General features: G+C 42.2%; 1 protein-coding gene across 2 annotated transcripts in view; it reads right to left on the bottom strand.

The window, feature by feature from the left end:
- PPP2R5E (protein phosphatase 2 regulatory subunit B'epsilon) overlaps positions 1-23,285 on the bottom strand; it is a 544,304-nt gene that overhangs the window by 129,266 nt on the left and 391,753 nt on the right. For both annotated transcript variants that reach the window (XM_053697284.1, XM_053697283.1), the window contains exon 8: positions 6,454-6,562. In XM_053697284.1, the coding sequence (XP_053553259.1) occupies positions 6,454-6,562 (109 nt within the window). The remainder of the gene's footprint in view (positions 1-6,453; positions 6,563-23,285) is intronic.

Genomic DNA, 23,285 nt, shown 5'->3' with positions numbered 1-23,285 from the left:
CGCCATGAGATCTATCTCTGGTTTGCCCCAACTTCGAAGTATTTGGGCAAAGACCTCCGGATGAAGTTCCCACTCCCCCGGATGAAAAGTCTGGCGACTCAAGAAATCCGCCTCCCAGTTCTCCACTCCCGGGATGTGGATTGCTGACAGGTGGCAAGAGTGAGACTCTGCCCAGCGAATTATCTTTGACACTTCCATCATTGCTAGGGAGCTTCTTGTCCCTCCTTGATGGTTGATGTAAGCTACAGTCGTGATGTTGTCCGACTGAAACCTGATGAACCCCCGAGTTGTTAATTGGGGCCAAGCCAGAAGGGCATTGAGAACTGCTCTCAATTCCAGAATGTTTATTGGAAGGAGACTCTCCTCCTGATTCCATAGTCCCTGAACCTTCAGAGAATTCCAGACAGCGCCCCAACCTAGTAGGCTGGCGTCTGTTGTTACAATTGTCCAGTCTGGCCTGCTGAATGGCATCCCCCTGGACAGGTGTGGCCGATAAAGCCACCATAGAAGAGAATTTCTGGTCTCTTGATTCAGATTCAGAGTAGGGGACAAATCTGAGTAATCCCCATTCCACTGACTTAGCATGCACAATTGCAGCGGTCTGAGGTGTAGGCGTGCAAAAGGTACTATGTCCATTGCCGCTACCATTAAGCCGATCACCTCCATGCATTGAGCTACTGACGGGTGTTGAATGGAATGAAGGACACGGCATGCATTTTGAAGCTTTGTTAACCTGTCTTCTGTCAGGTAAATCTTCATTTCTACAGAATCTATAAGAGTCCCTAAGAATGGGACTCTTGTGAGAGGAAAAAGAGAACTCTTCTTTTCGTTCACTTTCCATCCATGCGACCTTAGAAATGCCAGAACTAGCTCTGTATGAGACTTGGCAGTTTGAAAGCTTGAAGCTTGTATTAGAATGTCGTCTAGGTACGGAGCTACCGAAATCCCTCGCGGTCTTAGTACCGCCAGAAGGGCACCCAGAACCTTTGTGAAGATTCTTGGAGCCGTAGCCAATCCGAATGGAAGAGCTACAAACTGGTAGTGCCTGTCTAAGAAGGCAAACCTTAGATACCGGTGATGATCTTTGTGGATCGGTATGTGAAGGTAAGCATCTTTTAAATCCACTGTGGTCATGTACTGACCCTTTTGGATCATGGGTAAGATTGTCCGAATAGTTTCCATTTTGAACGATGGAACTCTTAGGAATTTGTTTAGAATCTTTAAATCTAAGATTGGCCTGAAAGTTCCCTCTTTTTTGGGAACCACAAACAGGTTTGAGTAGAACCCTTGTCCTTGTTCCGACCGCGGAACCGGATGGATCACTCCCATTAATAACAGATCTTGTACACAGCGTAGAAACGCTTCTTTCTTTATCTGGTTTGTTGACAACCTTGACAGATGAAATCTCCCTCTTGGGGGAGATAATTTGAAGTCTAGAAGGTATCCCTGAGATATGCTCTCTAGTGCCCAGGGATCCTGAACATCTCTTGCCCAGGCCTGGGCGAAGAGAGAAAGTCTGCCCCCCACTAGATCCGGTCCCGGATCGGGGGCATTCGGTTCATGCTGTCTTTGGGGCAGCAGCAGGTTTCCTGGCCTGCTTGCTCTTGTTCCAGGACTGGTTAGGCTTCCAGCCTTGCCTGTAACGAGCAACAGCTCCTTCCTGTTTTGGTGCAGTGGAGGTTGATGCTGCTCCTGTTTTGAAATTCCGAAAGGGACGAAAATTAGACTGTCTAGCCTTAGCTTTGGCTTTGTCTTGAGGTAGGGCGTGGCCCTTACCTCCTGTAATGTCAGCGATAATTTCTTTCAAACCGGGCCCAAATAAAGACTGCCCCTTGAAAGGTATATTAAGTAATTTGGACTTAGAAGTAACATCAGCTGACCAGGATTTTAGCCACAGCGCCCTACGTGCCTGTATGGCGAATCCTGAGTTCTTAGCCGTGAGTTTGGTTAAATGTACTACGGCCTCCGAAATGAATGAATTAGCTAGTTTAAGGACTCTAAGCCTGTCCGTAATGTCGTCTAGCGTAGATGAACTAAGGCTCTCTTCCAGAGACTCAATCCAAAATGCTGCCGCAGCCGTAATCGGCGCGATACATGCAAGGGGTTGCAATATAAAACCTTGTTGAACAAACATTTTCTTAAGGTAACCCTCTAATTTTTTATCCATTGGATCTGAAAAAGCACAGCTATCCTCCACCGGGATAGTGGTACGCTTAGCTAAAGTAGAAACTGCTCCCTCCACCTTAGGGACCGTTTGCCATAAGTCCCGAGTGGTGGCGTCTATTGGAAACATCTTTCTAAATATTGGAGGGGGTGAGAACGGCACACCGGGTCTATCCCACTCCTTAGTAACAATTTCAGTTAGTCTCTTAGGTATAGGAAAAACGTCAGTACTCGCCGGTACCGCAAAGTATTTATCCAACCTACACAGTTTCTCTGGTATTGCAACGGTGTTACAATCATTGAGAGCTGCTAAGACCTCCCCTAATAATACACGGAGGTTCTCCAATTTAAATTTAAAATTTGAAATATCTGAATCCAATCTGTTTGGATCAGAACCGTCACCCACAGAATGAAGCTCTCCGTCCTCATGCTCTGCAAGCTGTGACGCAGTATCAGACATGGCCCTAGTATTGTCAGCGCACTCTGTTCTCACCCCAGAGTGATCACGCTTGCCTCTTAGTTCTGGTAATTTAGACAAAACTTCAGTCATAACAGTAGCCATATCTTGTAATGTTATTTGTAATGGCCGCCCAGATGTACTAGGCGCCATAATATCACGCACCTCCCGGGCGGGAGATGCAGGTACTGCCGCGTGAGGCGAGTTAGTCGGCATAACTCTCCCCTCGCTGTTTGGTGAAATTTGTTCACATTGTACAGATTGACTTTTATTTAAAGTAGCATCAATACAGTTAGTACATAAATTTCTATTGGGCTCCACCTTGGCATTGGAACAAATGACACAGATATCTTCCTCTGAGTCAGACATGTTTAACACACTAGCAATAAACTTGCAACTTGGTTATAATCTTTTTTAGCAAAAACGTACTGTGCCTCAAAGAGGTACTAAACGATTAAATGACAGTTGAAATAATGAACTGGAAAACAGTTATAGCATCAAACTTTAAAACAACACAACTTTTAGCAAAGGTTTGTTCCCATTAGTAAAATAACAATAATTAAATTTGACATAAAAATTACAGAGCAACGTTTTTTATTCACAGTCAATATAAAATTCTCACAGCTCTGCTGAGAGAATCTACCTCCCTCCAAAGAAGTTTGAAGACCCCTGAGATCTGTCAGAGATGAACCGGATCATGCAGGAAATATAAGAGTAGCTGACTGGAAATTTTTGATGCGTAGCAAAGAGCGCCAAAAACGGCCCCTCCCTCTCACACACAGCAGTGAAGAGAAACGAAACTGTCACAATTAAAAGCAAACAACTGCCAAGTGGAAAATAATGCCCAAATATTTATTCACTCAGTACCTCAGCAATGCAAACGATTCTACATTCCAGCAAAAACGTTTAACATGATAATACTTATTAAAAGGATTAGTGACTTTTAACAGAGTAGTTCCGGTGAAATACCATCCCCAGAATACTGAAGTGTATACATACATGTCATTATAACGGTATGGCAGGATTTTCTCATCAATTCCATTCAGAAAATAAAAACTGCTACATACCTCAATGCAGATTCATCTGCCCGCTGTCCCCTGATCTGAAGCTTTTACCTCCCTCAGATGGCCGAGAACAGCAATATGATCTTAACGACTCCGGTTAAAATCATAGTAAAAAAACTCTGGCAGATTCTTCCTCAAACTCTGCCAGAGAAGTAATAACACGCTCCGGTGCTATTGTAAAATAACAAACTTTTGATTGAAGTCATAAAAACTAAGTATAATCACCATAGTCCTCTCACACATCCTATCTAGTCGTTGGGTGCAAGAGAATGACTGGGACTGACGTAGAGGGGAGGAGCTATATGCAGCTCTGCTGGGTGAATCCTCTTGCATTTCCTGTTGGGGAGGAGTTATATCCCAGAAGTAATGATGACCCGTGGACTGATCACACATAACAGAAGAAATAAACAGGTATGATTCAGTACAGAAGGAGTACTTTTTAACATGTCAGAGTCCTCCACAGGAGGATACAAATAAAAATGTTTTTTATTATGGAAAACCTCACCTTTATACTCCCAATGGCTGGGGCACTCACCACCTCCTAGACCCAGACAGTTAACAGTGGAAACGCTCTCCTAAGCTTCAAGTCTCCGTCGGAAAGTGAAACCTGTTTGTTCCAGCCAAAAACACACAGTCTATCAGCCCAGGAAAAAAAAAATCACACAAAGCAGCATGTAAATAATTAATACACTGATTAATAACCCCAACTGTTTAATAAACCCCCTTCAGAGGATATTAACCCTGAATCCTATCAAGGTATAAAGGAGCCACACTGTGACCCGGTTATAGTGTTTTATGAGTAAAGTCCTGACAAGGACTTGAGAGAGAGAAAGCAGGCAGTGAAACTCGTCAACACTGATTGCTTAAGAGCTGTTAGCAGTAGTCTGCATGGGTTCGCAGAAACACTTTCCCTGCATCTCCAGACTCTAACTTTCATCAATACTCTCACTGAGAGGTTGACATGACTACTTAAAACTCCCTCGAAGGGGAGATACCCTTTTTCAGGACTCTCCAAATCTTCTGACACTTCTCTGACACCTCCTAACGTGACGAAAGGCGAAGAATGACTGGGGTAGTGAGGAAGTGGGAGGGATATTTAAGCCTTTGGCTGGGGTTTCTTTGCCAACAGTAAGGAATGAAGCCGTGGACTCTCCCTATCTTAAGAAGGAAAAGGGTTGTAAAATGGAAAATAAAAGCAAGTTGCTCTCTTGAATGCGGCATCTCCCAGTGGGGAGCGAATATAATAGGAAGCACCAGTGCATTGTGTATTTTGAAACAAACTCGCCAGCTTATATTCGGTGAGAAAACCAACATGGTATCTTCATACACACCCAAGGCACAATTTTGTTCAGCCCACTCATTTTACATTAGAAATATAAGGAACTATTTGAACTTTTTTACTACTTAAAATTTCAACTTTTTATCTTGTACATTACATGACTACATGTTTTACCATTTACATTAAATACTTTTTTTTCTGCAAACATTAAAAATATTACAGTTTAATGTAAATTCTCATTTTGATGTGGGCTTTTAATACAAATTTCAATACCTAATACATTTTTCTGCACAATTTGTTTGCAATTTTAAAAGTGTACATTGAGTATGCTTTTGAAATGTTTGTTATTGAGCACTACACTGTATGTATGCGAGACACTCCTTCCCACACATAAATGTAGGTTATGCCTCTCTGCAAAACATACAGCTATCGGGGAAAAGTTTGCTTTTATAGAACGTCAGGAAGAACCTCATAGCACTGACTGACCTCATCTGAGCAGCGACCTTTAAATAAGGATGCCCTATAAGTTTAACCCTTTGCAAAAGGGACAAAACACGTTCTAGAGCTAAACGCACGGCAACGGAAACCACCAGAGACTAGATGCAAACACCAGTCCTGATTGGCTCAACTGTTATCCTGTTCAGGAGTTGCAATGCTTGCAGGACCATACCTATGCCCCCCCCCCCCAACACCACCACAAAAGTTATCTATGGTAATGCAGAAATGGCATGCTCTACTGAATTATAACACAATTTGTCTGTCACACTGTCCCCTTTAACCCCTTAAGAACAGTTTTTTAGTTTCCGTGCTTAAATGGCACAAACAATTTTTTGCTCTATTGGTTTCACCTTGTCCGCTCTCTAGTTAAGTGCACCCATACATATACACCCTTTTTAACAAAGAGGCCTTTCTAGTGATACCCTATATGGGTACATAAAAACAATACATTTGAGTTTAATAGTAAAAAAAAATGGGGGGGGGGCATTATTTTGCAGTTTTCTTTATAACCATTTCTATAAAACGAGTGTAGCTAAAGAAAAAGGCCATTTTAAGTATACAATCACTGTGACTGGCTGTGACAGTGATTGTATACCTCAGTAACCGTACCTGCTGTTGGTGGCAAGCCTCACACGCAGACTAGCAGCAGCAGCATGAGTTATGCGCCGATTGAAGCATATATTTAATGAATGGAAGCACCCCACGCTAATAGCCCAGGATGGCTATTAAGAGGTTAATAAGACAAGCGTTTCTTAATATTTAGTGACAGTTACCAGAGGTTTATAATTCAGTCCCACTGCACGGGTTGTAACATAGGATTACATACCAAAAACATTTCACCTGCTCCAATAACTACTGACAAGGAAGTAAATATGGGGGAATAACTTCTTATACAGTTTACCTACATTCATGCTTAGCAGACTACTGGAGGAACTAAACATCTTCTCATGGACTGTTTTGATCAGCTCATGAGTGTGAAACACAAATCTCACCTGTGCATGGAAGAGAGATAAACTCCTGACGGTATGCAGCGGTATCAGCACTTTCACAAGAAACTGTTTATGTTCTGCTTTAAGGGGTAATGCAAAGCCATTGATAATACTGCAAAGAGGAAAATAAGGAACTATGTTAACATACAGCAGTTATTATTATCAGGTATTTGTAGAGCGCCAACACCTGTAACCTCTACAATGCAAATACTACCATCCGCTACTAGACAGAGAGGTCAGTGAGGGTGAACCTTAGGACTACAGATGTTTCAGAACTTCATTTCCCATGATGCTTAGGCACTCTGATGTCCAGACAAGCATCATGGGAAATTTAGTTTTGAAACATCTGGAGAGCCCAGGTTTGCCATTACTGGTCTAGGTCAGGGGTCAGCAACTTTGGCACCCCAGATTTCAGGAACTACATTTCCCATGATACTCAGCCAGCCTAAAGTGTGTGAGCATCATGGGAAATGTAGTTCCAAAACATCTGGGGTGCAAAGGTTACTTACCCCTGCCCTGGTCTAGGTTAAAGAGACATAAAACTCATAATTAAAAGGTACATGACGGCATTCCAATTTTGAAGTAAAGCATTTTCCATTGTGCAAGTATTACCAAAAAATGCTTCTACTACAAATTATGACTTTCAGGAAAAGCTTTAATGGAGATACATACATATGCCCATCCTCATTCAAACACAACTTACAATGTGCTGGCAAGTATCTGGTAACAATGACTAAGGTATCACCAATGCAACATGTGCTCTTGGAACAGGTACAGTGTTTGAATGAGGGTGCAATGGGTACAGTAAAAAAACAACAACAAAAAACACATACAATTAACAGGCTAGAATAAGTAAGGAACCATTCTGAGTAAAATAAACTAACTGGTACTATGGGATGAGGAAGGCTGATGTATAAACAGATCTACATCATAATGATGCACATGCAGAATATTATACACAATAACACTTAGTGAAGCATTCTGTTATTAAAGCACCACTTCAATAGCCAACTGCAACCTCACAGAAACTAAAAGTGAGCCCAGCAGGAGACGCACTGACTTCAGGAAGTTTCTAGCAGCTCTTTGTTGGCATTAACGGTTCCCCTGTAGTTCGTTTTTATTGCTCGCAGTATTTTGCTGTAGAAAACGATGTGCAGAGCTTACAATTGGAGTGCTATGGGAGATCAAATGGCCAGGATTTGGGCAGTGGTTCAGTTCAAGTTCAGGTCTATGCAATAGTCAGGTCACACAAGACTTCTTGCCTGGCAGTCTATTCCAAGGTGGGACACGGCCGGTGCCTGGCAGTCTATTCCAAGGTGGGACACGGCCGGTGCCTGGCAGTCTATTCCAAGGTGGGACACGGCCGGTGCCTGGCAGTCTATTCCAAGGTGGGACACGGCCGGTGCCTGGCAGTCTATTCCAAGGTGGGACACGGCCGGTGCCTGGCAGTCTATTCCAAGGTGGGACACGGCCGGTGCCTGGCAGTCTATTCCAAGGTGGGACACGGCCGGTGCCTGGCAGTCTATTCCAAGGTGAGACACGGCCGGTGCCTGGCAGTCTATTCCAAGGTGGGACACGGCCGGTGCCTGGCAGTCTATTCCAAGGTGGGACACGGCCGGTGCCTGGCAGTCTATTCCAAGGTGGGACACGGCCGGTGCCTGGCAGTCTATTCCAAGGTGGGACACGGCCTGGTGCCTGGCAGTCTATTCCAAGGTGGGACACGGCCGGTGCCTGGCAGTCTATTCCAAGGTGGGACACGGCCGGTGCCTGGCAGTCTATTCCAAGGTGGGACACGGCCGGTGCCTGGCAGTCTATTCCAAGGTGGGACACGGCCGGTGCCTGGCAGTCTATTCCAAGGTGGGACACGGCCGGTGCCTGGCAGTCTATTCCAAGGTGGGACACAGCTGGTGCCTGGCAGTCTATTCCAAGGTGGGACACAGCTGGTGCCTGGCAGTCTATTCCAAGGTGGGACACAGCTGGTGCCCGGCAGTCTATTCCAAGGTGGGACATACAGGAAGGATCAAGGATTCAGACAGATTTTGGAGGACATTAGGGACCTTTGCCTTTCTATTACATGTGATTGATTATAATGCCACACATATCCTCATTGATTTTTTTGCAAACCTTCAACAACAACAAAAATTATGCTTAACTGATAAATTATTGTCTTTCTTGGCATTGAGAGTGTTCAAATTCATTTACAACCTATGGGAAATACTTCACCTGGCCACCAGGAGGAAGTAAAGACACCCCGAAAATAGCACTGAAGTATCCTTCCCACTTCCAATACCCTCTCAGTAGTTCAAATAGAGGATAAGGAAAAGTAAGACTGCCGACACTACACTGTATCAGAGGGGTTTTGTGGTCTCTCTCTGCCAAGAAAGAAAATAATTTATCAGGTAATCATAACTTATATTTTCTCTTTCCAATAGCAGTGAGTCTATGAATTTATTCATAACCTGTGGGAAACCAATACCCAAGCTGTGGAGTCCACGACAATCTCAGGTAGGGAAATTCATTCATAACCTAAGGCAGTCCTTAATTACTAGGCACCACTGCTTGAAAGCCTCTCCCCAAAAAGACGCCTCTGCTGAGGCAAAAACATAAAATCTGTAAAATTTCGTGAAATTATGTAATCAAGACCAGGTAGCGACCTTGCAAATCTGTTCAACCGAAGCCTCATTCTTGAAAGCTCAGGAAGTAGACACCACATGAGTAGAATGTGTCATAATCTGGGATGGAGGCTGCTGATCCACCTCTATATAAAAGATATGTGAATCAAACTTCTGAGCCAGAAGGAAAGATAAACGGCAGTGGCCTTCTGACCCTTGAACTCACCAGAAAAAAGGACAAACAAGGAAGATGATTGATGAAATTCCTTGGCAGCATGAAGATAAAACATTAAAGCTCTAACATCCAGATTATGCAATAACCTCTCCGAGGATTGGGACAAAGACGGGACAACTATTTCTCATTGATATTGCAAGTTGAAACAACCTTGGGTAAAAACCCTGTCTTTGTCCAAAGTACAGCCTTATCCGAATGGAATAACAGATAAGGCGGAACACACTGAGTTCCGAAACGCTACAATCATAGGAAATAGCCAACAGAAATAACACTTTCCAAGTTAGTTACTTAATATCAGCAGAATGCATAGACTCAAACGGAGCCTGTTGAACTCTAAGAACAAGATAAATGCTCAAATGAGGAGAAATAGGTCTTAAAACGGGTCTAATTCTAGCAATAGCTTGAACAAACGACTGAACATCTGGCAAACGAGCCAAACACTTATGCAGCAAAACAGAAAGAGCAGAAATCTGACCTTTAAATCAAGTAGCCGACAGGCCCTTCTCCAAACCATCTTGTAGAAACTGAAGGATATGTGGAGTCCTCACCTTGCGTCAAGGAAACCCCCGTTCCGCACACCAAGACAGATAAGCCCTCTATGCTTTATGGTAAATACGTCTGGTAACAGGCTAGCACGCCTGAATCAGAGTATCAATCATCGCCTCAGAGAATCCTCTGAGACTAAACTATCCATTCTATTAAAATCTAGATTCTCTGAGGCAGAATGCATGGAGATTGAACGACGGACCCTGCACTTGGACGACATACTTACTAGGTCTGCATACAAAGTCCTGTGTGGCCACGCAGGAGCTAACAGCATCACTGAAATTCCCTCCTGTTTTATTCAAGCTACCACTCGAGGCAACAGAACAGAAAGATACACTAGATTGAAATTCCAACAGACTGCTAAGGTGTCCACGAACTCAGCCTGAGGATCTCTCAATCTCGACCCATATCTCGGTAGTTTGGCATTGAGGTGGTAAGCCATTAGATCTTTCTCCAGACACCCCCACCTGCAGGTGATCTTGTAAACCCCTCTTGGTTTAGAGACCATTCCCCGGAGTGAAGGGTCTGCCTGCTCAGAAAATCCACTTCCCAGCTCTCCACACCTGGAATGTGGACCTGAGACAGGTCTAAATGATTTCCATTACATTGCCTGAGCATACATAACTGTAGAAGTCTCAGATGAAAATGAGCAAAAGGAATAGTGTCCGAAGTGACATCCATAAGACCTAACACATCCATGCATTAAGCCAAGGGAAGCCGAGGAGTGGATGGAAGACGGAAGGCAGCCGGAAGCTTCACCCTACATTGGTCTGAGATAAATGCGCATGCTGATACCTAAAAGTGCACTATCGTGTTGGGAGTGAGAGAACTTTGTTCCAGGTTTATTTTCCAGCCATGCGTCCGAAGATACCAAAGTAACTTCTCTGTGTGAGATTTAGCTAACTTTAAATATGACGCCTGAGCCAAAATGTCATCCAAGTATGGCGCTACCGAAATGCCCTGTAGTCTAACTACAGCGAGTAGAGCCCCCAACACTTTTGTAAAAATTCTGGGAGCCATAGCTAGGCCAAATGGGAGAGCTATGAATTGGTAATGCTCGTCCAGAAAAGCAAACCGAATGTACTGGTAATGATCTCTGTGAATTGGAATGTGAAGGTACATGTCCTTCAAATCTATGGTAGCCATGAATTGATGCTCCTGGATGAGAGAAAGAATGGACCTGATAGTTTCTATTTTGAAAGAGGGTACCTTTACGAATTTGTTGAGGCACATAAGGTCTAGAATGGGAAGAAAAGATCCCTCTTTCTTGGGGACGATGAAGAGGTTTGAATAGAAGCCTCTTTCACCTCTCTCCCTGTAGTAAAGGAATCACAACTACCATAGATATCAGATCGCCCACACAGTGTAGAAAGGCTGTGCTCTTTTCTGGCTTCTCTGAGATCCTTGATAGAAGTAACCTGCCTGAGATCGAAAACCTATTTTGTATCCATGAGGTAGGATGTCCAGAACCCAAGGGTCCAGGATGGCAGGAGCCAAAACTTCCTGAAATAGAAATAACCTGCACCCTACTTGACCTGAGCCCAGTTTGGGGGCCGACCCTACATGCCGACTTGTTGTCTGGGGTTGATTTTTGGGCTGTTTGTTCTTGTTAGGCTTCCAGGAACTCCAGGGCATTTCGGATTTTGGTTTCGGACGAAAGACCAAAACGTCCCACAGGATGTCCATTATTTCTAGATTTCTTATCCTATGGTAGAAAGGCACCCTTTCCTCCAGTGACAGTCGAAATGATAGAATCTAGTGCTGGGCCAGATAGTTTCCAGACTTAGAAACCATGTTTGCTGTCTCCTGGCTAGTACAGCGAAGCCAGCATTCTTGGCATTGAGACAAATGATTTGAATAATGGCATAACATATAAAGGAATTTGCCATTTTTAGAGCCTGAATGCTGAATGGGTATTCTTCTAAAATCAGATAAGGAATCACACCAAATGGTGGAAGCCCAGCCACCGTGGCAATGCCTACAGCTGCCTGGAAAACCTTCCTCAGATATCCTAATTTCTTATCCATTAGGAGCTTGAAATATGTGCTACCCTCCACCGGGATAGTAGTGCGTTTACCCAGAGTGGAAATGGCGCTGTCTACCTTGAGCACAGTATTGCACACTTCTAAATTACTATCTGGCACAGGAAACATTCTCTTAAAATTTGGAGAGGGAGAAAAGGGAACACCAGGTTTTTCCCATTCTTTAGATATGTCTGCCAAAAATGAAAGTACCGGGAAAACTTCAGGGGTTTTCAACTTAGGCTTCAATGGACACTGAACCCAATTTTTTTTTCTTTTGTGATTCAGATAGAGCATGCAATTTTAAGCAACCTTCTAATTTACTCCTATTATGAATTTTTTTTCCTTCTCTTGCTATTTTTATTTGAAAAAGGCATCTAAGGTATTTTTTGGTTCGGATGGACAGCACTTGTTTATTGGTGGGTGAATTTATCCACCAATTAGCAAGAACAACACAGGTTGTTCACCTTCTTGCATTTCAAATAAAGATACCAAGAGAATGAAGAAAATTTGATAACAGGAGTAAATTAGAAAGTTGCTTAAAATTGCATGCTCTATCTGAATCACGACAGAAAAAAATTGGGTTCAGTTTCCCTTTAAAGACAATATCCAACTTATGTACCTGTTTTTCCTCTGTGGGTTTAGACTTGGGTATGCCATATATACTTAAAACCTCTAAGTATCCTTAATGTTCAATTTAAATCTAAACATAATATACTTAGAGTCCATTAAAATTCTCTAGAGGAGTCAGAATGACAGTTCTCCTTCAGAGCTAGCCAAGGAGTCGTCGACATCAGAAGGTTGTATATGGCTGACCACTGCAGCTCCAACATAACTACTGGTTCTAGACTGAGGAACAGTGTTTAACCTTCCTCTTACTTTTCCCTGCAACTGGCATAGTGCTCAGGGCAGCAGACACCGCAGATTGTAACAGGGCTGCAAAATCATGAGGAAAAGTTCCAACACAAGGTGGTGTTTGCACCATGGGTTCAAACAGAACTGCATGTGTAGGAAAAGGAGTCACCGTTTGCAGCTGTAGAACAGGCATGTCTGGGCATACTGAGGACTGCGAATCTGCAGAACATCCCGGGGTAGAATGAGATGGCGGGGATTACTGCCAACGTCTGAATCCCAGGGCTCCCTGAATGAGAATGCAGAGCAGATTAAGGCATGAGCTATATAATTGAGCAGGAAGACACAAAGTATGTAACCTTCATAGCATGCACTTATTAGAATCAAAGGAGTAGAGCAATTCTATGTGTAGAGGCAGAATCTAACACTGATGGTGTACAATAATAAAGGGAGTAACACTTACTGTGAGCCCCAGAGCTATATTCTCCAATTTAATGACTTATCTGCTCTTGAGAAAACAAAAACATAATTTATGTAAGAACTTTCCTGATTAATTCATTTCTTTCATATTGGCAAGAGTCCATGAGCTAGTGACGTATGGGATATACAATCCTACCAGGAGGGGCAAAGTTTCCCAAACCTCAAAATGCCTATAAATACACCCCTCACCACACCCACAATTCAGTTTAACGAATAGCCAAGTAGTGGAGTGAAAAAGAAAGGAGTAAAAAACATCAACAAAGGAATTTGGAAATAATTGAGCTTTATACAAAAAAAATCATAACCACCATAAAAAGGGTTGGCCTCATGGACTCTTGCTAATATGAAAGAAATGAATTTATCAGGTAAGTTCTTACATAAATTATGTTTTCTTTCATGTAATTGGCAAGAGTCCATGAGCTAGTGACATATGGGATAGCGATACCCAAGAAGTGGAACTCCACGCAAGAGTCACTAGAGAGGGAGGGATAAAACCAAAACAGCCATTTCTCTGAAAAAATATTAATCCACAACCCAAATATAAGTTTATTCGCATAAATGAAAGGAAAAACTTAAATCATAAGCAGAAGAATCAAACTGAAACAGCTGCCTGAAGAACTTTTCTACCAAAAACTGCTTCCGAAGAAGCAAATACATCAAAATGGTAGAATTTAGTAAATGTATGCAAAGAAGACCAAGTTGCTGCTTTACAATTCTGATCAACTGAAGCTTCATTCTTAAAAGCCCATGAAGTGGAGACTGATCTAGTAGAATGAGCTGTAATCCTCTGATGCAAAAGAAGCGGCAGAAGCCTTCTGACCTTTCCTGAAACCAGAAAGGATAACAGACTAGAAGTCTTCCTGAAATCTTTAGTAGCTTCAACATAATATTTCAGAGCTCTCATCACATCCAAAGAATGTAAGGATCTCTCTAAAGAATTCTTAGGATTCGGACACAAGGAAAGGACAACAATTTCTCTATTAATGTTGTTAGAATTCACAATCTTAGATAAGAATTTAAATTAAGTCCGCAAAACTACCTTATCCTGATGAAAAATCAGAAAGGAGATTCACAAGAGTAAATAATTCAGAAGCTCTTCTAGCAGAAGAGATGGCCAAAAGAAAACACTTTCCAAGAAAGTATTTAAATGTCCAAAGAATGCATAGGCTCAAATGGAGGAGCATGTAAAGACTTTAAAACCAAATTAAAACACCAAGAAGGAGAGACTGATTTAATGACAGGCTTGATACGAACCAAAGCCTGAACAAAACAGTGAATATCGGGAAGCTTAGCAATCTTCCTGTGAAATAAAACAGAAAGAGCAGAGATTTGTCCCTTCAAGGAACTTGTAGACAAACCCTTATCCAAACTATCCTGAAGAAACTGCAAAATTCTAGGAATTCCAAAAGAATGCCAAGAGAATTTATGAGAGAAACACCATGAAATGTAGGTCTTCCAAACTCGAAAATAAATATTTCTAGAAACAGAATTACGAGCCTGCAACATAGTATTAATCACAAAGTCAAAGAAACCTCTATGACTAAGCACTAAGCGTTCAATTTCCATACCTTAAGATTTAAAGATTTGAAATCCTGATGGAAAAAAACGGACCTTGAAACAGAAGGTCCGGCCTTAATGGAAGTGGCCACGTTTGGCAACAGGATATCCGAACAAGATCAGCATACCAAAACCTGTGAGGCCATGCTGGAGCCAACAGCAGCACAAACGATTGCTCCATGATGATTTTGAAGATCACTCTTGGAAGAAAAACTAAAGGCGGGAAAAATATAAGCAGGTTGATAACACCAAGAAAGTGTCAATGCATCCACTGCTTCCGCCTGAGGATCCCTGGACCTGGACAAGTACCTGGGAAGTTTCTTGTTTAGATGAGAAGCCATCAGATCAACCTAAGAAAAACATAATTTATGTAAGAACTTACCTGATAAATTCATTTCTTTCATATTAGCAAGAGTCCATGAGCTAGTGACGTATGGGATATACATTCCTACCAGGAGGGGCAAAGTTTCCCAAACCTCAAAATGCCTATAAATACACCCCTCACCACACCCACAATTCAGTTTAACGAATAGCCAAGCAGTGGGGTGACAAGAAAGGAGCGAAAGCATCACAATAAGGAATTTGAATAATTGTGCTTTATACAAAAAAATCATAACCACCACAAAAAAGGGTGGGCCTCATGGACTCTTGCTAATATGAAAGAAATGAATTTATCAGGTAAGTTCTTACATAAATTATGTTTTCTTTCATGTAATTAGCAAGAGTCCATGAGCTAGTGACGTATGGGATAATGAATACCCAAGATGTGGAACTTCCACACAAGAGTCACTAGAGAGGGAGGGATAAAATAAAGACAGCCAATTCCGCTGAAAAATAATAATAATCCACAACCCAAAACAAAAGTTTTAATCTCAATAATGAAAAAAACTGAAATTATAAGCAGAAGAATAAAACAAACAAACAGCTGCCTGAAGTACTTTTCTACCAAAAACTGCTTCAGAAGAAGAAAACACATCAAAATGGTAGAATTTAGTAAAAGTATGCAAAGAAGACCAAGTTGCTGCTTTGCAAATCTGATCAACAGAAGCTTCATTCCTAAATGCCCAGGAAGTAGAAACTGGCCTAGTAGAATGAGCCGTAATTCTTTGAGGCGGGGATTTACCCGACTCTACATAAGCATGATGAATCAAAGACTTTAACCAAGACGCCAAAGAAATGGCGGAGGCCTTCTGACCTTTTCTGGACCCAGAAAAGATAACAAATAGACTAGAAGTCTTTCTAAAATCTTTAGTAGCTTCAACATAATATTTCAAAGCTCTTACTACATCCAAAGAATGTAAAGATCTCTCCTTTGAATTCTTAGGATTAGGACACAATGACAACAATTTCTCTACTAATGTTGTTAGAATTCACAACCTTAGGTAAAAATTTAAATGAAGTCCGCAACACTGCCTTATCCTGATGAAAAATCAGAAAAGGAGATTCACAAGAAAGAGCAGATAACTCAGAAACTCTTCTAGCAGAAGAGATGGCCAAAAGGAACAGAACTTTCCAAGAAAGTAATTTAATGTCCAGAGAATGCATAGGTTCAAACGGAGGAGCTTGTAAAGCCCTCAGAACCAAATTAAGACTCCAAGGAGGAGAGATTGACTTAATGACAGGCTTGATACGAACCAAAGCCTGTACAAAACAATGAATATCAGGAAGATTAGCAATCTTTCTGTGAAAAAGAACAGAAAGAGCAGAGATTTGACCTTTCAAGGAACTTGCAGACAAACCTTTATCCAAACCATCCTGAAGAAACTGTAAAATTCTAGGAATTCTGAAAGAATGCCAGGAGAATTTATGAGAAGAACACCAAGAAACGTAAGTCTTCCAGACTCGATAATAAATCTTCCTAGACACAGATTTACGAGCCTGTAACATAGTATTAAGTCATAGAAACCTCTATGACTAAGAATCAAGCGTTCAATTTCCATACCTTCAAATTTAATGATTTGAGATCCTGATGGAAAAAAGGGCCTTGAGATAGAAGGTCTGGTCTTAACGGAAGAGTCCAAGGTTGGCAACTGGCCATCCGAATGAGATGTGCATACCAAAACCTGTGAGGCCATGCTGGAGCCACCAGCAGCACAAACGAACGTTCCATTAGAATTTTGGAAATCACTTTTGGAAGAAGAACTAGAGGCGGAAAGATATAGGCAGGATGATAATTCCAAGGAAGCGACAACGCGTCCACTGCCTCCGCCTGAGGGTCCCTGGATCTGGACAGATACCTGGGAAGTTTCTTGTTTAGGATGAGAGGCCATCAGATCTATTTCTGGAAGTCCCCAGATTTGAACAATCTGAAGAAATACCTCTGGGTGAAGGGACCATTTGCCCGGATGTAACGTCTGCGACTGAGATAATCCGCTTCCCAATTGTCTACACCTGGGATGTGAACCACAGAGATTAGACAGGAGCTGGATTCCGCCCATACAAGTATTTGAGATACTTCTTTCATAGCCTGAGGACTGTGAGTCCCACCTTGATGATTGACATATGCCACGGTTGTGACATTGTCTGTCTGAAAACAAATAAACTATTCTCTCTTCAGAAGAGGCCAGAACTGGAGAGCTCTGAAGATCGCACGGAGTTCCAAAATGTTGATTGGTAATCTCGCCTCCTGAGATTCCCAAACCCCCTGCGCTGTCAGAGATCCCCATACAGCTCCCCAACCTGACAGACTCGCATCTGTTGAGATCACAGTCCAGGTTGGACGAACAAAAGAAGCCCCTTGAACTAAACGATGGTGATCTATCCTCCACGTCAGAGAGTGTCGTACATTGGGATTTAAGGATATTAATTGTGATATCTTTGTATAATCCCTGCACCACTGGTTCAGCATACAAAGCTGAAGAGGTCGCATGTGAAAACGAGCAAAGGGGATCGCGTCCGATGCAGCAGTCATGAGACCTAGAATTTCCATGCACAAAGCTACCGAAGGGAATGATTGAGACTGAAGGTTTCGACAGGCTGAAACCAATTTCAGATGTCTCTTTCCTGTTAGAGACAAGGTCATGGACACTGAATCTATTTGAAAACCCAAAAAGGTTACCTTTGTCTGAGGAATCAACGAACTCTTTGGTAAATTGATCCTCCAACCATGTCCTTGAAGAAACAACACAAGTTGATTCGTGTGAGATTCTGCAGAATGTAAAGATTGAGCAAGTACCAAGATATCGTCCAAATAAGGAAATACCGCAATACCCTGTTCTCTGATTACAGAGAGAAGGGCACCGAGAACCTTTGAAAAGATCCTTGGAGCTGTTGCTAGGCCAAACGGAAGGGCCACAAACTGGTAATGCTTGTCTAGAAAAGAGAATCTCAGAAACTGAAAGTGATCTGGATGAATCGGAATATGAAGATATGCATCCTGTAAATCTATTGTGGACATATAATGCCCTTGCTGAACAAAAGGCAGAATAGTCCTTATAGTCACCATTTTGAAAGTTGGTATTCTTACATAACGATTCAATATCTTTAGATCCAGAACTGGTCTGAAGGAATTCTTCTTTGGTACAATGAATAGATTTGAGTAAAACCCCAGACCCTGTTCCAGAACTGGAACTGGCACAATTACTCCAGCCAACTCTAGATCTGAAACACATTCCACAAATGCCTGAGCCTTCACTGGGTTTATTGGAATGTGAGAGAGAAAAAATCTCTTTGCAGGCGGCCTTACCTTGAAACCTATTCTGTACCCTTGTGAAACAATGTTTTGAATCCAAAGACTGTGAATCTAATTGAACCAAATGTCTTTGAAAAATCGTAACCTGCCCCCTACGAGCTGTGCTGGAATGAGGGCCGCACCTTCATGTGGACTTGGGAGCTGGTTTTGACTTTCTAAAAGGCTTGGTTTTATTCCAGATTGGAGAAGGTTTCCAGACAGAAACCGTTCCTTTAGGGGAAGGGTCAGGCTTCTGTTCCTTATTCTGACGAAAGGAACGAAAACGATTAGCAGCCCTGTATTTACCTTTAGATTTTTTGTCCTGAGGCAAAAAAGTTCCTTTCCCCCCAGTAACAGTTGAAATAATAGAATCCAACTGGGAACCAAATAATTTATTACCTTGGAAAGAAAGAGAAAGCAAAGTTGACTTAGAAGACAAATCTGCATTCCAAGTTTTAAGCCATAAAGCTCTTCTAGCTAAAATAGCTAAAGACATATACCTGACATCAACTCTAATGATATCAAAGATGGCATCACAAATAAAGTTATTAGCATGTTGAAGGAGTTTAACAATGCTATGAGTATTATGGTCTGATACTTGTTGTGCTAAAGCCTCCAACCAAAAAGTGGAAGCGGCAGCAACATCAGCCAAAGAAATAGCAGGTCTAAGAAGATTACCTGAACATAAATAAGCTTTCCTTAGAAAGGATTCAATCTTCCTATCTAAAGGATCCTTAAAGGAAGTACTATCTGCCGTAGGAATAGTAGTACGTTTAGCAAGAGTAGAGATAGCCCCATCAACTTTAGGGATTTTGTCCCAAAACTCTAATCTGTCAGATGGCACAGGATACAATTTCTTAAACCTTTGAGAAGGAGTAAATGAAGTACCCATATTATTCCATTCCCTAGAAATTACTTCAGAAATAGCATCAGGGACAGGAAAAACTTCTGGAATAACCATAGGTTTAAAAACTGAATTTAAATGCGGACTAGATTCCTCCATCTCTAAAGCGATTAAAACTTCTTTAAGTAAAGAGCGAATAAATTCCATCTTAAATAAATATGAAGATTTATCAGTGTCAATATCTGAGACAGAATCCTCTGAACCAGAAAAATCCTCATCAGAAACAGACAAATCAGAATGATGACGGTCATTTAAAATTTCATCTGAAAACTGAGAAGTTTTAAAAGACCTTTTACGTTTACTGGAAGGAGGAATAACAGACATAGCCTTCCTAATAGATTTAGAAACAAATTCTCTTATATTAACAGGAACATCCTGAGTATTAGATGTTGAGGGAACAGCAACAGGTAATGGTAGATTACTAATGGAAATACTATCTGCATTAGCAAGCTTATCATGACATTCATCACAAACTACAGCCGGAGGAACAGTTACCACAAGTTTACAACAAATGTACTTAACTTTGGTAGAACCAGCATCAGGCAGCGTCTTTCCAGAAGTAGATTCTGATCCAGGGTCAATCTGAGACATCTTGCAATATGTAATAGAAAAAACAACATATAAAGCAAAATTATCAAATTCCTTAAATGACAGTTTCAGGAATGGGAAAAAATGCCAATGAACAAGCCTCTAGCAACCAGAAGCAATGAAAAATGAGACTGAAATAATGTGAAAAAAAGGTGGAGACAAGAATGACGCCCACATTTTTTAGCGCCAAAAAAACATAATTTATGCTTACCTGATAAATTCCTTTCTTCTGTTGTGTGATCAGTCCACGGGTCATCATTACTTCTGGGATATAACTCCTCCCCAACAGGAAATGCAAGAGGATTCACCCAGCAGAGCTGCATATAGCTCCTCCCCTCTACGTCAGTCCCAGTCATTCGACCAAGAATCAACGAGAAAGGAGTAACCAAGGGTGAAGTGGTGACTGGAGTATAATTTAAAAGATATTTACCTGCCTTAAAACAGGGCGGGCCGTGGACTGATCACACAACAGAAGAAAGGAATTTATCAGGTAAGCATAAATTATGTTTTCTTCTGTTATGTGTGATCAGTCCACGGGTCATCATTACTTCTGGGATACCAATACCAAAGCAAAAGTACACGGATGACGGGAGGGATAGGCAGGCTCATTATACAGAAGGAACCACTGCCTGAAGAACCTTTCTCCCAAAAATAGCCTCCGAAGAAGCAAAAGTATCAAATTTGTAAAATTTGGAAAAAGTATGAAGCGAAGACCAAGTTGCCGCCTTGCAAATCTGTTCAACAGAGGCCTCATTCTTAAAGGCCCAAGTGGAAGCCACAGCTCTAGTGGAGTGAGCTGTAATTCTTTCAGGAGGCTGCTGTCCAGCAGTCTCATAGGCTAAACGTATTATGCTACGAAGCCAAAAAGAGAGAGAGGTAGCAGAAGCTTTTTGACCTCTCCTCTGTCCAGAATAAACGACAAACAGGGAAGAAGTTTGGCGAAAATCTTTAGTTGCCTGCAAGTAGAACTTGAGGGCACGAACTACATCCAGATTGTGTAGAAGACGTTCCTTCTTTGAAGAAGGATTTGGGCACAAGGATGGAACAACGATCTCTTGATTGATGTTCCTGTTAGTGACTACCTTAGGTAAGAACCCAGGTTTAGTACGCAGAACTACCTTGTCTGAGTGAAAAATCAGATAAGGAGAATCACAATGTAAGGCTGATAACTCAGAGACTCTTCGAGCCGAGGAAATAGCCATTAAAAACAGAACTTTCCAAGATAACAATTTTATATCAATGGAATGAAGGGGTTCAAACGGAACACCCTGTAAAACGTTAAGAACTAAATTTAAACTCCATGGCGGAGCAACAGCTTTAAACACAGGCTTGATCCTAGCTAAAGCCTGACAAAAAGCCTGGACGTCTGGATTTTCTGACAGACGCCTGTGTAACAAGATGGACAGAGCTGAAATCTGTCCCTTTAATGAACTAGCTGATAAACCCTTTTCTAAACCTTCTTGTAGAAAAGACAATATCCTAGCGATCCTAACCTTACTCCAGGAGTAACCTTTGGATTCGCACCAGTATAGGTATTTACGCCATATTTTATGGTAAATCCTTCTGGTAACAGGCTTCCTAGCCTGTATCAGGGTATCAATAACCGACTCAGAAAAACCACGTTTTGATAAAATCAAGCGTTCAATTTCCAAGCAGTCAGCTTCAGAGAAGTTAGATTTTGATGTTTGAACGGACCCTGTATCAGAAGGTCCTGTCTTAGAGGTAGAGACCAAGGCGGACAGGATGACATGTCCACTAGATCTGCATACCAAGTCCTGCGTGGCCATGCAGGCGCTATTAGAATCACTGATGCTCTCTCCTGTTTGATTTTGGCAATCAATCGAGGAAGCAGCGGGAAGGGTGGAAACACATAGGCCATCCCGAAGTTCCAAGGTGCTGTCAAAGCATCTATCAGAACCGCTCCCGGATCCCTGGATCTGGACCCGTAGCGAGGAAGTTTGGCGTTCTGGCGAGACGCCATGAGATCTATCTCTGGTTTGCCCCAACTTCGAAGTATTTGGGCAAAGACCTCCGGATGAAGTTCCCACTCCCCCGGATGAAAAGTCTGGCGACTCAAGAAATCCGCCTCCCAGTTCTCCACTCCCGGGATGTGGATTGCTGACAGGTGGCAAGAGTGAGACTCTGCCCAGCGAATTATCTTTGATACTTCCATCATTGCTAGGGAGCTTCTTGTCCCTCCTTGATGGTTGATGTAAGCTACAGTCGTGATGTTGTCCGACTGAAACCTGATGAACCCCCGAGTTGTTAATTGGGGCCAAGCCAGAAGGGCATTGAGAACTGCTCTCAATTCCAGAATGTTTATTGGAAGGAGACTCTCCTCCTGATTCCATAGTCCCTGAGCCTTCAGAGAATTCCAGACAGCGCCCCAACCTAGTAGGCTGGCGTCTGTTGTTACAATTGTCCAGTCTGGCCTGCTGAATGGCATCCCCCTGGACAGGTGTGGCCGATAAAGCCACCATAGAAGAGAATTTCTGGTCTCTTGATTCAGATTCAGAGTAGGGGACAAATCTGAGTAATCCCCATTCCACTGACTTAGCATGCACAATTGCAGCGGTCTGAGGTGTAGGCGTGCAAAAGGTACTATGTCCATTGCCGCTACCATTAAGCCGATCACCTCCATGCATTGAGCTACTGACGGGTGTTGAATGGAATGAAGGACACGGCATGCATTTTGAAGCTTTGTTAACCTGTCTTCTGTCAGGTAAATCTTCATTTCTACAGAATCTATAAGAGTCCCCAAGAATGGGACTCTTGTGAGAGGAAAAAGAGAACTCTTCTTTTCGTTCACTTTCCATCCATGTGACCTTAGAAATGCCAGAACTAGCTCTGTATGAGACTTGGCAGTTTGAAAGCTTGAAGCTTGTATTAGAATGTCGTCTAGGTACGGAGCTACCGAAATCCCTCGCGGTCTTAGTACCGCCAGAAGGGCACCCAGAACCTTTGTGAAGATTCTTGGAGCCGTAGCCAATCCGAATGGAAGAGCTACAAACTGGTAGTGCCTGTCTAAGAAGGCAAACCTTAGATACCGGTGATGATCTTTGTGGATCGGTATGTGAAGGTAAGCATCTTTTAAATCCACTGTGGTCATGTACTGACCCTTTTGGATCATGGGTAAGATTGTCCGAATAGTTTCCATTTTGAACGATGGAACTCTTAGGAATTTGTTTAGAATCTTTAAATCTAAGATTGGCCTGAAAGTTCCCTCTTTTTTGGGAACCACAAACAGGTTTGAGTAGAACCCTTGTCCTTGTTCCGACCGCGGAACCGGATGGATCACTCCCATTAATAACAGATCTTGTACACAGCGTAGAAACGCTTCTTTCTTTATCTGGTTTGTTGACAACCTTGA

The sequence above is a fragment of the Bombina bombina genome, chromosome 1 (genome assembly GCF_027579735.1).
Source record: "Bombina bombina isolate aBomBom1 chromosome 1, aBomBom1.pri, whole genome shotgun sequence".
Lineage (NCBI taxonomy): Eukaryota > Metazoa > Chordata > Amphibia > Anura > Bombinatoridae > Bombina > Bombina bombina.
This window is presented reverse-complemented; position numbering and strand designations above follow the sequence as displayed.